The sequence below is a fragment of the Sinohyriopsis cumingii genome, chromosome 3 (assembly GCF_028554795.1).
Source record: "Sinohyriopsis cumingii isolate HCF-2022 chromosome 3, ASM2855479v2, whole genome shotgun sequence".
NCBI lineage: Eukaryota > Metazoa > Mollusca > Bivalvia > Unionida > Unionidae > Sinohyriopsis > Sinohyriopsis cumingii.
This window is the reverse complement of record NC_142963.1, coordinates 68,843,950-68,860,035: the sequence shown is the minus strand read 5'-3', so window position 1 is coordinate 68,860,035 and position 16,086 is coordinate 68,843,950. Positions and strand designations below refer to the sequence as shown.

Genomic DNA, 16,086 nt, shown 5'->3' with positions numbered 1-16,086 from the left:
GGTCAGGGGACCATTCAGGTTGTGTAGAGGCTATGTTTAATTCTAAATTATGACATCATGAAGATACGTAATTAATTGTAGATTTTTAAGAAGAAAATTTCATAAATCCAATGACAATAATCAAATTATGTGTATGCTGTTTCGTTCTTTCGATTTTTATAAAAACAATGGTCAAAATCTCGCGTAAATGTGATTATGTTAATAATCTGAGAAATCAACCAATGAACGTGAAGCCAGAATAAACCGGTTACCGGTAGTGAGAACAAGCCGTCCTAAACATAGCGTGGGTGAGCACGGTCAGAGACACACAAACACATACAATGGCAGATGAACAGGAACAAAATTTTGATGATACAGAAGGGCAACAAGATGGAGGAAACTATGAAAATGGAACTGAAGCAATGGAAGGCCAAGAAGGGACAGAAGAACAAGGCGGTGGAGATGCAAAAGACGAACCAGGGGACGATGATGATAGGTAAACGGTCACGTGGTTTCTAAACGCAACAAGTCGTTAAAAGAACATTTGAAAGCATTGCATCCTTTGTTATTGCCTTTGATTAATAGCTTTATAATCTCTACACTAAGTTTATATTTGGTTTCATATCCAGATTTTCTTTATGAATGTAAGAAGAATTTGTTTCGTTTAATTTCAAAATGGCGTATGTGCTGGCTTCGTCACGTGGTTTGCACGATGCTGAAAATACTGATTAGAACTATTGCCATTTTGGAGGCAAAAGGTTGGGGATATTTTCAGAACTGCCATCAACATACCCGTATATTTACTTTGTTGCTCAAGTAGAAAAACCACACGACACGTATACCTATATTGTTTAATGAGATGCGCAACGAGCATGCCGCTTCTTTAGCATGATCCGCCATCTTTGTTTTCTCATGGGGTGTAAGGGACAGATTTTAGCACAAATATAATGCTGAATTCACCCGCCTAGTGTAAAAAAGATAATCTTAAAAGTACAGAAACTCGAGCGAAGTCAAAAGGTTCATATATTAATTTGGATAGCTATATCATAACAAAGCACAAGAATATTGGTAACTTGACCAGACAAGTCAATGGCGGCAAATGGCATAAGCAGTTGGTATTTTTCTTCACGACCGAAGGTAATTTTTTTTGGTCGTATTTTTACCACGGGCTCGTTTCGTTGCTTAAAATTGACCCGTCGTTCGTACACTATATAATAATTACAAGGGAGGATACTTCTTTCTCGCACGACCCATTTAAGAAAAAACGCCGTTATTTCTAGCTTCATTTCGCGTAGCGTTATAAATTTTGGTACCAATGTTTAGCTCGGGGATTCGACTTTGTATGCATATCCCGATTTTGGCTTACTATCATATCTTTAAGGGATGCCGGACCATTTTCCTATGCATCTGCTTGATATGCAAGTGAGATCCCACTGAATGGAATACTGTCCTCTCCTTGGTTTAAAAAAGACTGGCTGCATTTATCTAGAACTTGTTGTCAGTTTGCCATCCAAGGTGTTGAGATGTTCTGCTTGAGCTGAACTCGTGGGTTTGACTGCTGTGAGTGGCTAACTTTCTCTTGGCAGATTATTTGTATTTCACTGTCTACATCTTGTAAATGAGTATGGTAATTCTATGAACTTTTACTTTACACCTGGCTACATGAAAGAAAACCCACCATATCAGACTTGCCCACCCTTACGATTTAGCCTTACAAAAATTACCCTGAACAATACGGACTTGTGGGTCAACAGAAACAACTATGGGAAAATGTCCATTTCCAAACTGGATAATTTATTCATCCATGTTTGATTTGGATCTGGGTTTCATATTATAAGTAGGGAAGCAGACTAACTTCACAGCAGTACCTAACACTTGATACTGCACCTATCATTTCATTTAAAAATGGTATCCAGCAAGCGATACACCAAAGGGAAAATAAGCCTGTTGAAAGATGAAAATAATCAACTTGGAAGAATAATAAGGAATATTCAGATTCTTGTGAATAAAAGCTGGAAGGGACACAATTATGTTTATTGGACATCACATGCTAATTTGAGTGACTCGTGGCAGGAGATACAATTGCCATCATGTGAAATGGACAAGAATTGCATCAAGTTGAGATAGCAAGAAGCTATTGAGCTACATAAGGTTTGGAACTAAAGTTTGTGAAGCTGTGCTAGTGGTATATAAAGTCTACATGTATTTTACAAATTTTCTGTTGAACACGTTTATTCTCCCTGCATTTTCCAGTAGCAAACTAAATTAGGTTTTCCAGCTTTACTGTAGCAGTTTATATTTTGTTACATCTTGCTGAAAACTTTAAATCTTGCAGGCAAAACTCAACTGCCTTACCAAGATTAACTCGGAGTTGACAGATCTCCTATATCCGAAATGGGGAAGACCCCCCGGGCCTAATTGGGCGACTTGGCTTCCATCTTTGTCAAATGGAAGGCCCTTGTAAAGCAGCTGTGAAAGACTTAAATGCCTTGCATCAATTTCAAGACTAACACAAATAAACACTCAAACATATTTGCACAAGTGGAGTATATACAGTTAAAATTTCGAATTCTGGCTTTTAACATTTAGCATTTTTACCCTCTTTTTGTATTGTGTACATCTCCATCATGGTGGTGTTAAAATTTAACATGAACATTCAGCTATAATAATATTCTAAGTGACTAGAATGTGTGAATAGGCTGTTTGGCAAGTACTCTTATATCCGAGACTATATGCTCACTATCATCTTCAGGAGACTTGCATCTTCGCTAAAGCTGGTCATAACAACAGCATACGAAATTTATCTTGAAGACGGATTACATTTAGCTTGGATTCCCCAGGCATAATCATGTTGAAGCTAGTTTTTGCTTGTAATGCTTACCTGGAACCATTTTTTTAAAGGGACAGGGATACGAAGTTGAACTTGGGTTGATCATTTTCATAAAAGGCTGGTGAAATCGAGCTATATACACGTTAGCAATGTCATCCCCCCAGATGTAAAAAAATTTTTTAAAAATTCTCTGGATGACATTGGTACGATGAATTGACATTTTATTTTCTTTGTTTACAGGAAACTATTTGTTGGCGGCTTAAGTTGGGAAACGACACAGAGTAAGTTTTTATACTTTTATTTGCTCAGAACTTGCAGTCTTTGTTACATTCATATTTTTTTAGCTGTTAAACATGCTTTTATCCTCTCAATATGAGGGTTTTGCTAATAAAATGAAGTTTCAGAATTGTTTTGTCACATTGGTTTGAACAGATCGGCTTGGCCATTTCTAAAGTAGGGGTCAAGCTAGGCTTGAATTTTAGTGAAAAGTGACTTCCCTTTTTGGTCAAAATAAAGAGACCAGAGTGCTGAACAGATAGATGCAAGAGTAAAGCAGAAAAGTGTTTGCGTTTTCATCATTTTAAATATGCCTTCAATTTCCCAGTATTGTCACGAGATCACCATAAAATAGCAATTAAAGATTATGAACTTTTTGAAAACATGAAAGAAAATGCACGCGTCTTTTAAATCCTAATGATTGTTGGTGCAGTTGATATTAACACCCATTATGAATCTGTTGCATGATAAATCGTTGAATATAGTTAAGGTCATAATAGCAGTCTACAACTAGTTCAGAATGATCCCATATTATATTCCACTTGTATTGCAAAATAAAACTTTTTTTAATTTGTTGTATGATCATTACCACATAATGTCATCTGGTACAAAATCCCAAAAATGTGTACACGGCAACTTAGTAAATCTTCATTTTTTGTCTAATATTGTCAAAACCCCCCAACCCAACCCAAGCCCCCCGTTTGCGTGCTGGTGCTTATGTGGAGACAGTTTGGGCTTGTGAAATCTGTTAAAGGCTGCAACCGAACAAATGTGGCAAGATAATTAAAAATCATACCCTTGTTTGTCAACTGTTGCACATCACTTGCAGCTCGGTGGAAGGGTCATCACATGGGGAAAAGCTTAGAGATTAAATAATTGCTGGAAGAGGCAGAACTGGCTTGTCGCTAAACAAAAAAGCGCGTGCTGCCTTTACAAGACACAGGTGATAGGGTCATGTGTGCTGGTAGAGGACTTGACAAAGTTCACCTGACAACTCGTAATCAGGTTAACATCAGCTGGCATGTACCTGGGTACATGTTCGCAGCTTGATCACCAGGTGCAATAGCCTTATTATAATCATGTTCACGATGTTTTCTTGATAATTTCTATTAATAATCATTTTCATTTTTTCAGAGGATTTGAAGGACTATTTCTCTAAATTTGGTGAAGTAACAAGTTGTACATTAAAAACAGACTTGGAAACCAAGAGATCAAGAGGTTTTGGCTTTGTTGTTTTCGGTGATTCCACAATTGTAGATAAGGTAATTTGCTTTAAAGTTGTTGATAGCTAACACCCAAAGTAATATGGCAAGATGTATGGAAGTTGATCATTATTGCATTTGCTTGAATGTAGATGGATTATCTGTCAGAGTAGTGCCACTTTAATATCAAGCTGCAATTTCACAACAAGCAACGTTTTAGATTGAAGGCACATTAATTGAAAGCAAAATACCTTGGGTGGAGGGTTGTACTTGAGAGATTAGTCCATATTTGGTCTTTGTTTTGCAATAGAGTGCAGATTTTTTTTTTTTTTACTGAAGTACCATTAAAACGTACAAGTATTTCTTTGCTTGTCTTTATCAGTGATTGCTAGATTTTGAATTGATATTGTCATATATAGATTGGCCTAATGGATAAAGGATAATCCCTCAATAACTTCACTAGTGAGGAATACTTACAAGTCCCCTCGGTGATGGCCTCTTTTACTCGACATTGACAGGGCCTGAGAATTGATGTTTATGATGTTTTTGTGTGATGGATGATGCTAGTTTTTATTTGGTCACTTTAAATTCTGGATGGCTTTTTAGGTTTTGACAGAAAAAGAACACAAATTGCATGGACGAACTATTGATCCAAAGAGAGCTAACCCCAGAGGAGAAAAGGTGATAAAGAAGTTCTTTGTCGGAAAGTTGGATCCAGCAGTCCCAGAGGAGAAAATCAGAGCATACTTTGAAAAATTTGGAAAGGTACATGTATTTTGCAGTAAATTTAGAGCTTTAGACTTGCATCCACTTTCCTAAGTGTTGTTTTATAGCTGCCCAATTTTCAAGAGACAGGCTGCTTCTACACTCAAAACCTTTGACCTGTTTCAATTTATAGGTGTATGGTTTACGTAAGAGAGAAGACTGGTTTTCTGACTTGTAATCTTTGCTCAGATTCTTTGTCCAAATTCATATCTGGTATAAAACCAGTCTGTCTGTATTTGGCTCTAAAAGTCCGGTTTGATTCATTCTAGTCGATGCGTGTGTTCGAGCAGAAATGTTTTTCAAATAATTTCAGAGGTATTTGAAAAGACAAAACTTTTTAGAGATGAATACTTGAATTACATATTAGTGTTCCATTCTACAACATCTTCATGTCCCTTGCAGGCTGTGTGGAAAGGATTTTAATATTGGTCATGGTGGTAAAAACAGAAACATTAAATTAGCTCACTTTACAAACTCCAGTACTAAGGTAACTTCTGTTTTATTTTTTGTTTACAGCAGAAGTAAATTGTGGACAAGAATTTTATAAATGCAGAACCATGATGTACTCCATTCTTATTAAAACATGTACTACCCCTAGCGACGATATTGGTCCTTATTTCAATCAGAAGATTCCTTTGCATGTGTAGTAACAAAATCAACCAAAATTGTTAGGTGTTTAGCAGAAGATACTTAACTTAAAATTGCAGAGGCCATGAAAATTGGTTCGTTTAGTATTGCAACAGACAGGAGTAGTGAGTATGGCGACTTAAAGTCCAAGAGACTGGCATCAAAAAGGGAAAAGTCTGAGTGATCTTCTATTATCAGTAGATTCCACTGGGAAAATAATTTATTTGCTTGATAATGCTTTGCTAAATTTAAGTTGGCAGAACTGTATAGGGTTTTCAGCTGATGCCGCATCAGTAACTACTGGAATTCATAAAGGATCTGCATTCTATATTTTTAAAAATGTCTCCATCATTGTTCCTATCAGGTTGTCTGTCATATGAAGAAACAAGGCTGATGATAAATTGTGAGATCTCTTGAAGTATCAAGTTGGATTACCTCACAATGTACTTCATGCAGACAGAGATGAATGTTTTTACCATATTTCCCAGCTAAAAGATCCAATAACCGGAAGATATAATTTTCTCTTTTGTCAGGTTATGAAAGGAATATTGGTTCTTTACCATTCTTATGTGGACTAAGAGATTGTTCAGCATTGTTAACAAAAGTAAAATGGAATTCAGATCCAGGTTCTGTAACCCAGTACCTAGTACTCTACTGGTGTGCAAAACATTTTATATTCTCAGCTGGCACAAAGTGTTTTGAAATGAAATACAAGTGTTGCTTTTTAAAGCTGTGTTGTATACAAAAACTTGAAGCATTAATTGACGTTTAAAGAGGGATAAATCAGTTTGTACGTATCCTTGTTGAATTTTTATCAGTTGTATGTGGATTGCTCTTTTTCTGCTTAGATTACCCTTTTTGTCCACTTGGATTACTTTTTCATTGCCAGAGGTTGGCATGTATGTGATCATCCTGAATGTAGTCGACATCTTTTGACCATAATACTTGTAATATCCGGCTGGCACATCACTGACTTGATTCTGCAACTTGACCATTCTTGTCTATTTTCAGATTTTAATGACCGGATAGTCATTTGTGGTTAAATATGGTGCCCTTGTGAGCACAATGTTTAATGCGCACATTTTGAAAGATAGTTGGCATCTTTTAGATTATGCGAGGCATGTGCTTCGCAACTCGATTGATTGCAGAACAAGTATCTATAACTGGGAGTAATAAATGAATCGGGTATTTAATCTCTGTATTCTGTTAATTTTTATAGATTGAAAAGTTGGAACTTCCCTACGATAAAGTTAAAGACCAAAGAAGGGCTTTTTGTTTTGTGGAATTTGAAACTGAGGAAGGTGCTAAAAAAGTGTCAGAGGCAACCAAGCATGAAATAGAAGGCCAGGAGGTGAGTTGATTACATGTTGGATCATTACTGTTAACGTAATTTATGAAGGAAAGAGCACCAATAATTTTGTATGTTTCTTCCACATTTATTTTACAGGTTAAAGTAAAGCTTAATTTTGTGAAGGTTTTTTATCTCTAAGAGTTGCAGCCACTTAAATGTTTGCCGAAAAGATGTCTAGTGATCGATGTGCTTATGGCAATGTGGTTTAATTGATCTAAAGCCTGTAAACCAGAGTCTCTCAGCCTACCTTGCAGTAATTGGAGTTATAAAGCCAGTCAATCCATCTATTGTTAACGAGATGGCTAAAGGTAAAGACCTGGAGTTCATAATCAAATGGTATCAAGAAATGATAAAGAGGACTAGACGCGTCTACATCTTGATTTCTTGACTATGACATTCCTTTTGTTCCACTTTCCAGCCAGATGCAGGGTTAGAGTGGACGCAAAGGAAGAGAAAGTGGACCGCATGAATGTGAGGTCTTACCCAGAGGTACCTCCGCATGACGTAGAGAACAACATAAGGCAAAAAAAAAAAAACCAGAAAAAGCATCAAAAAACCAAACAACTTTTGTCCTAAATAAAAATGTCATGAACATTAATTATTAATTTATAACTTTTCAAACTCTTAATTGCAGCTGTATTTGCCTTTTCCATCACAGTATTGTAGTAACTGTAATGGGATAATGTGTTTTGCTAACAGGTTAAATAATACAATGGGCTATCAAAAATAAATTAAGTACTGCATAAAAATGCATTACTTTAATCTTGATCCTTTTGTCCTTACTGTGTAGCCCATTGTATTTGCTACTATTAATGCTTAATTTTTGTTTATGTAAAGTGCTATGTTCTTTAGGAGCAGAGCAAATAATTATGTACCATCAGTTGTTAACATGCGGTGTCCATGTTTTGCCTTTTTCAGGTTGACATCAAGAGGGCAACACCCACACCTTCAACTAGGGGCGGAAGGGGTCGGGGATTTGGTTGGGGATCAGGTGGATTTAGAGGCGGCAGAGGTGGTCGAGGTATGGGTTGTATTTTATGCATTTGCTTTAAACATGCACATTGAATGGATTGTGCTAATCTAATACCGTCTTGCATGGGATATCCATCTTTCCTCTGCATGCTGTACTCTGTGACGGTGCTGTGTTTTATAAGAAATCTTCCAGTGCCAGCAGTTCAATCTGAAATAGACCAATACCATATTTTTTTGGTTCATTTTCTACGGTCTTTCTATGCAACATATGGGTTTTCTATGGTCTTTCTATGTTCCATATAGAAAGCAACCTTACTCCAAAGATGGAAATATGGGTTATGTATGGTCTGAACACTTAAGAATGTTTTTAAAAAATTGTTCAATCCTTGCATCACATTTTCAAAGGATACTGGGGTATGGTCATGTTTCCGTCTCCTTTGCATTTGAACACAATCACATTTACTTGAAAAATGTCAACATTGGTTCCTTTTCTTTATTTTTTCTTTTATGATGAGTAGAGTTGAAGACCATTGAATAAGCATTTGTAAACAAAAAAAACCCACTGAAGTTTTGGGAAACTTGTATGGCTGCCATCACCAGTACCCCTAAAAAGTGAACTAATTTAGATGAACGTTTCTGCACTTTGAATTATAATGGTGAATACTGGAGCTGGGTTAGATTAAGAAAGATTTCTCGATTCAGAATGAAACGGATTTTAAATTCTCAACAACTTGAGCTAAATTTGCCATAGACTTGAATGAAAAAGTAGCATGTTTAGAGCAGATTAATATGAAGCCATTATCTGTTTAAAAGTAAGAGGCGCAGGATGTTGGTACTGTAATGTTAGGATTCTGAACGACTGATAAGTGATGGAGTCGTAGCGTTTTTTGTTGTGTGTGTCAACTTGTTCATGCACAGTGCAAATGCCTCGGTCTTTCTGTACTGATCTATACTTATTTTTTTAGGTGGTTGGGGCAATGGAGGAAACTGGCAACAAGGCTACAATAACCAAGGATATGGTGGATACAATTACCAGCAAGGCTACGGTGGATATGGTGGCTATGGTGGCTACAATAACTATTATGACAACAGCTACTATAATCCAGGTTATGGAGGATGGAGTGGCTATGATTATGGCAACTATGGAAATTATGGAAACCCGAGTAAGTTTACAATTTTAACTACTCGTTTCACTCGTTGAACAAACGGTTGGTGGGGTCAATGAAGGGCTTTTGCATATACCTGATTGCACATTACAATTTTGGCTCTAGATCATGTAAACATTATCGATTGCTTTAGCATTTAATGAAGCCTTGACCCCACTTCCTGCTTTGCACAAAATACCAGATGAATTTTTTTGATGCATTGAACTTGCAATAAGCTGGGTTTTTTATTTTTATGGGCAACAACTACTTTTTAATTGGATGTTCTTGTTTCAGTCAAGCCTGTCTGGTTTAATTGTACTGTTCTATCAAAATTCCTTTATACACGATTATAGATATGTATATGGTACCAAATTTAGTGTGCAAATTTATGCCAATAAAATGTTAATTGCTCAATTACTGCTCAAGGTTGTGTGCCATTTTACAAATGTTTGTATGTTGTCATTCAAATGTATAGTTCTATAATCAGTATCTTGTGAATTTTATACATACTTGTTGGGTTACATTTTAAGAGATTGTTGAAATTGTTTTTTACCCTTGATAAATACATTGAACCTGTCCTGCAATTGTTGGGTATTATGATTTTGAATATCTACTTTGTACGCATATGAAAATTCTTTTGATTTGCAAGGTTTGTTTCGGCATCGATTATATGGTTGTGGTTGGGTACCATTGTTCCATGAACGTTTCTAGTCTTTCTTGCTGCACAAATTTTAAAGTAATGGATAATGCTGCACAATTTTTTTTACTGGTTTGAATACAGTATCAAAGATAATGACTGTTTTTACTATGTATCTCTGTAATTATTTAATGTTGGCTAGAGAATTTTAAACACTTGGATTTCATTTCAGTTGACTAATCCTGTTTAGCTTGAAATGAACATGGAATGTATACTAATCAAATAAATCACGATTTTCTTGGATGAACTGCAAGAGTGTTTTCCCTTTGCCAATTTTCCACCAAACATCCAAAATATATAGCAGAATTGTTAATTCATCGTACCTGTCATCCATGCTTTGAACAAAATAGTATTCATGAACTGTAATGCTCATCAGAAAACACTGAAAAAGAAAATATGCTTTATCTGATACTAGGTCTTTTTGAACAGCAGTTCACATTCACATGAACAGCAGTGATATAGTTGACCTAATTGGAGCTGTTCCATTGAAATTTTCTGAAAAGGGAAATGCCACTATCTTTTGGAGTATTGCCAGGCATATTACTAAGAGAAGGCAGCATCCCTTGTTATTGTATTAAATTTAAATGGAAAAGCTCGCCTAGCTAATATTGATAAAGCCTGATCACAGCTACAAGTACAAAGTCCACATTATATTTTCATAAATATTTTAACTGCTGCTGCCATCATAGAACTGCAATCAATTTGAATACCCCTCAAAACTGATTCCTACAGTCTAGTCATGTAAATCAAACATTTTATACCACTACTGAATATATGTATTTTTCATTTAAAATTTTTAAAGTACTTGGGATGGAATTTAATTTTGCAATTCTTGGTGTATGTTGGAGAATCATTTGAGTGACTGGGGGTGTATTTCATCTGTGTTGCAGGTTATGATTACAGTGGTTGGGGCGGCTATGACCAAGGTCAGTAATAAATTTATACTGCAAGCTGGTTGCAAGTCGTGCGTGCTGTGTATTTCATACTAATAGAACAGACTGGACCCAGTTTTACAAAATATCTCGCAATTCCTTCTGGTGATTTATTGAATGCTCTTGTCTTTAATTTGAGCGATCAAGAATGTATTTTTCACATATTGTAGAAAGGACCGAAAAGGAAAATTGACACCTTGGGCTGTCTTTTTTCAAAAAGCTAGAGAGTACACAATTTTAAGTTTATTAAATTGAAGTCTTTTAATTATATTTGAAGGGGGAAAAAATTTGCAATCGGGAGAAAATTTAATGTCATAACTCCCAGATGCAAACTCGGTAACATTTCGTTTTTGAAGAATTTGAGATGCAGTGAGACTGGGACCAGGTGTGAACATCATTGAGATGCTCTGTACTTAAACAAGGAGCCCTTTTTTGTACAAATTTAATTTTTTCAAATTCCATTTGTTCAAAGATCCTTGTTTTATTAAATTGTTTTTCTTCATTCTTGTAAATAGTGCAAAAAAATTGCTGCTCATTTTTGATGCCATTCAAAATCACAAGACAAGAAAGGGTCTCCTTTTAAAATCGCCAGCTTTCTGCCATCACTTGCTGTTGTTCTCCCCTATTTTCAGGTGGGGTAGCTTTCATAGCTCTCTTGCATCATATTTTAGCACTAGTTCAAATTAACGACGTTTCCATGATTATTTTATTTTTTTTGTGAAAGCATATTCACATAAAGGGGATATTGGGGCTCCCTTATCTCTTTAAGAACCTGTAGAAAGTTTGGAAAATACTAAAATCTGTCGTTAATAGTGGTATTTGTGCATTTTAGTGCCACACTATTGCTTATGCCATATCAAGGGCTGTGCTTTACATCCATTAATGCCAATATTATAGCTCCTACTGTTTTATTTTAATGTCTGTTTTCAAGATGATTGCCTGTCCACATGGAGACCATTTTGAAGTTGTACTTCAAAGAAAGCAAACTTTAAAAGGAAGATTCCTCTTGTGAATTTCATACTGCTTTTTGCCAGTTGGCACCAGGTTAGATTTGTAAATTGGTGTAGACAGGAGCCCATACTCAAACCCACCCTTTTCCTTTCTGACATTATGGCATCATCTTGAAAATCGTTACATTTATGCTCCTAAATTTAAAGTTTTGTAGACGTGGGATTTTCACCAGAATTTCAAACTGACCACAAGTCTTTTAATGGTGTCTTTTTTGTCGTAAATGAAAAGTGTTGATACAATTTGGCAGTGTGATTCTGTATACCCGAGATGGTTTCGATTGAAGTAACATTATATACTGGTGATCTCGATAAATGTCTTACTGCAACTAGAGATTTTCAAAATGTTGCTTTTGTATATTAGAGATTTGGCTGTTTGTCAAGGTCACAAAGGATTCAATAAATGATCCACTTGAAACCGAAAAGTTAAATTTTCTAACTGCTGGAGGGAATTTATAAAGTTTTCATGGATCTAGTTTAGAATTTTTGTTCTTAAAAGTATGATTCTATGCAGAAGCAATTGTTTCTAAGGTAAAAGCAGTGCCAGTCTTTGGCTTGTACACGCTTAGTCTAACAGCTTTAGTACAACAGAGACACTTTCAGGGATAGAACTTAGGGTTTTGGTAGGAAATACGATTTTTAATCCTTATAATTCCATGTGTGAATGAAAGTACAAAGCGCATAGATGCATATATCGGAATTTAATTGTGCATGCATTCATTCATTTTTCATTTCATTTTGTTGCAGTTTAAGTTTTAAGTAAAACTTAAACATTTCAGATCTTTAAAAATGGTTTCATAGCTTCAACAAAAATCAGCATATTTTTTTAATGCTTGTTCTGTCCCTGTATGTTCTCACACCTCAGATTGCAAATGATGTACTATTGAACAAATCTCCATTTCAAGATTATTTTAGAGGAACTAGGGTAAATGTTGTACCCCATGCAGCTCAATAAAATGGATAGCACTGCAAATCTTCCATATTGTCCTAGTCTCTAGCTTGAAGGCTTAATGCCATAAGGAGGGAAAAGGCCAATCATTGCAAGCTGCATATAGCTGGCTGTGGCTTGCAACGATGAGAAAAGTTAGCAATGTTGCCTTGTCGTGCGATTTAACAGTACTAGTGTTCTTTTCAATGGCAAAATGCCTTGATTTGATCTCGGTGCAACAGTTGCCTTGTGTTGAAATGATGTCCTCTTGGGGTTTGCATTATTGTGGTAAGAGACCAGAAATGTATGACATTGCAGTATCTGAAACCTTCTTGTACGTTGACTGCATTTATTACCAATTTTGTGTGCCCTGAAACAAATGTGAAGGGCATATATTGTAATAATTTTTAATTCATTGTGGTGGGGAATTCACATTTAATTAACACTTGTTATGGGTATATTGTTGCATGTTCCCAAGTAGTTGTTTGTTATGTCTAATTTATCTTTATATTTTACCTTTTTTTGGTGGGCAACGTGTTGAAGAAAGGCCAGATCCATGATGGTGGAGAAAATGTCCATTTAAGTTCCATGCAGGTTCTCTCCAAAGTTGCTATTTGCTGTTTGTGAATTGAAGGTGGGGGGATGCAGGAAATTGCTTTTAATTGGTGTAAAATTAAATACACATTTCCTTGGAGCGACAACAAATGGTGCAACACAATGCTTAATGTGATGAGATGTACTGGTCAGTTACATTTGCTCAAGTTAGTTCCAAAGTTGTTTTGACAGTGAGATAAATATGGTTGGCTTTTCGTGTGTGATTTGTGTTTGGAGTGAAGTTGGTTGTTCCTGCATCTGTGGTCTATAAAGTTGGTACCAGTCTGTTCTTGATTGCTGATGACAATGAAATGGGCAGGAAGCTGCGTTTCAGCATCGACCTGTGTTCAGATAATTATTTCCAGTTTATTTTTTTGTCTGACAGGTGGAAGTTACGGTAAAGCCCCTAAGAGTGGAGGTCGTGGAGCAGGCTACCATCCATACAGCCGATAGTGTTCTTTGATGTAATGATCTTGCAAGTATGTTTAGTTTGCTCTATTCTGTAAGTTGAACATAATTGTCATAAAGCTGCATTTCCTTTTTTTTAAAAGAAAAAAAAGACCAATTTGAAGTGAAAGAATGTATATAAACATTAACTACCATTAATGGTAATTTTGCCAATGAAATTTGCCCAAAACTGTCATACAGTCCTCTTTTTATTTGTTATACATTAAAAGTGATAATGGGAGGTAACTGGGTGAGGGGTTATGCAGTAGTTGAGCACAGTCCTGTATGTATATTAGTCATGGCTCTCAGACCATACCACTGCCAGTATTTGACACAATTGACCTATCAACTGTTGAATAGGTTGCTGCTTGCCTGTTGTTCCAGTGAACCACCAGTCTGCTTGCATTCCAGGCCATCTTGCAGTTGCTATGCAGTGACATCATTTACTGATGGGTTATCAGTCATTGTTTCTCATAAAATTTTAGCTTAAACTTCATTAATATTTTCAGCAGACACTTGGCTGTGCTGTTGAGGTGTGCATGCAACAATTCACATAAAAATTCAACAGTCAATAGGTCATTTGTACATCAGCACGATGGACAACTTTTCCCAGAAAGGATGCCGGTGCATAATGTTCAGGGGACGGGTGGTCAGGCACACTAAACTTGCATGAGGTTTTTGCTTGACTCGCCATTTCCTATGTAACCCTTGTTAAGGTAAGGCCCAGTATGGGTGGTGTTCAGAGCAATGGATGCTATCCACTCCACAAAATTTAACGTTTATGGATTCATATTAAAAATTGAATATAGAATATCTGCTGTAATCCGTGTTGGGGTTTACTGTCTCTTTTGTTTCAACCTTTATTACTGGCATTTTTTCATATAGTAAGCTACATAATTTGGATATTTTTCCTGGTTGTGTGCTCAAGTGATAGGCAGCTTTAAATAATGTTGTGCATGTTCAGCCTTGCAGTTTCTCTGCACTATTTATAATTTTGCGATAATGACTTAACCTTTCTGCTGGCATTTGAAATAGAGTGAATGAATTGCAGAACAAAGGTTCACCCATTACATGTATGGAAATTATGTCCCCTGTTACAACTCCATTTGTGACATTGTCAAGTTTGTTGTTGCAGTCCCTTTGTTTTTTTTGTTTTTTTTTTTCTCTAAACCAGGAGGTAGGTGGACGAAATTTTACTGCTTGTCCACCAATATGACTGAGGATTGCCATGAAATTATACATGCATGTTCTGCCCAAGGTCTTTTTTTATTTATTTTTAAAAATCTAATTACATATGGAACACGAGATTGTCATTTTTTAACGATGGTTTATGCAAGATCATTGCCTGCCCTTTGTCTACTCCAGTAAGGACATACATTCATCATTATACAAGCATGTCGAGTTTTAAAGGTAAAGGGTAGAAAATGTAATCTTTACAAGAAATCATCTGAGTATAGCATAATATAAAAGTCAGTATTTGAGTGGAACAGTTGCACATAAAAGATTGGTATTGCATTTGTCCTGCCTCTTTTGGGACAGGAACATTAGGCATACACATTTTGCAACAAATTGGTCCTTAATTTGTCAAGCCAGATTCAGTTGAAGTAATTGGTGCATGTGCAAGATGCTGCTAAATCCCCCATTTTCACATTTGTTGGGTGGAAACATTTTATGCATTTTTGTAGAGTTGACATTCTCCCAACTTATCACATACTTACTACACGTGTATTTTGATCTCTTTTCAGAATAAAGCCCAGGTGGTTCCCATCGTGTACATAGAAAGAGATCATCCATGTTTTTATTTTCCTGCCATTGTAAAGCGGAATTTCCTCATTCATCGCACCATGAAGTGAATTTTTTTATTTTAAGTGTCTCATCATGAAATAACAAATTTTTTAAAATATTACATTTGTTTTGTTTCATTTCTTTGTCCAAAGAAAACTTAACCTTTGCACATTGACCAAAAGAAACTTGCTGCAATGACCACAAATATTAACTACATGATTACTTTTGCAAAATCCAGATATACCTCATCTCCCAGCTTACAAGTCTGTATGAAGTTGAATTTACAAATTTTCCATCCTTATTAGACCTGCTAAATCTTGTCATTTTGCTACAAGACTTGAAAATTGGGGATTAAAAAAAAGTATGGATAAGTCAATCAAAAACTATTTTGGTCATCTGTATTTGATTTTAGTCTGGGTGTCATTAATGTTAGTGCAATTAGGGAACCAGACTAAGTTTTCAGATCTTTAGTAGATTCTTTAAACAACATGTAATTCTTCATGTGAAAATGTCTGCTTGAGCAAACTGTTGATTGTACAATTTTTACAA

General features: G+C 35.9%; 1 protein-coding gene across 4 annotated transcripts; it reads left to right on the top strand.

The window, feature by feature from the left end:
* The first annotated feature begins 233 nt into the window (after window positions 1-233).
* On the top strand, window positions 234-15,658 carry LOC149803044 (heterogeneous nuclear ribonucleoprotein A/B-like). Of its 4 annotated transcripts, XM_089952597.1 has the most exons (10): window positions 234-475; window positions 3,050-3,090; window positions 4,220-4,347; window positions 4,894-5,052; window positions 6,899-7,030; window positions 7,949-8,051; window positions 8,968-9,165; window positions 10,735-10,770; window positions 13,691-13,784; window positions 15,498-15,658. In XM_089952597.1, the coding sequence occupies exons 1-9, from the start codon at window positions 321-323 to the stop codon at window positions 13,756-13,758; spliced, it is 1,020 nt and encodes a 339-aa protein (XP_089808723.1). In that variant the 5' UTR covers window positions 234-320; the 3' UTR covers window positions 13,759-13,784; window positions 15,498-15,658. The 4 variants fall into 4 exon arrangements, with proteins under 4 accessions (XP_089808723.1, XP_089808724.1, XP_089808725.1 ...); XM_089952598.1 differs by lacking the exon at window positions 10,735-10,770; XM_089952599.1 differs by lacking the exon at window positions 13,691-13,784.
* Window positions 15,659-16,086: the final 428 nt, after the last annotated feature.

What these genes read in the sequence shown, in the direction of transcription:
- LOC149803044 (XM_089952597.1), top strand. Translation starts at nt 321, where the DNA reads ATGGCAGATGAACAGGAACAAAATTTTGATGATACAGAAGGGCAACAA. An exon ending in ATTCCACAATTGTAGATAAG is followed by an intron (nt 4,348 to 4,893) that starts GTAATTTGCTTT and finishes ATGGCTTTTTAG; the next exon opens with GTTTTGACAGAAAAAGAACA. An exon ending in ACTTTGAAAAATTTGGAAAG is followed by an intron (nt 5,053 to 6,898) that starts GTACATGTATTT and finishes TAATTTTTATAG; the next exon opens with ATTGAAAAGTTGGAACTTCC.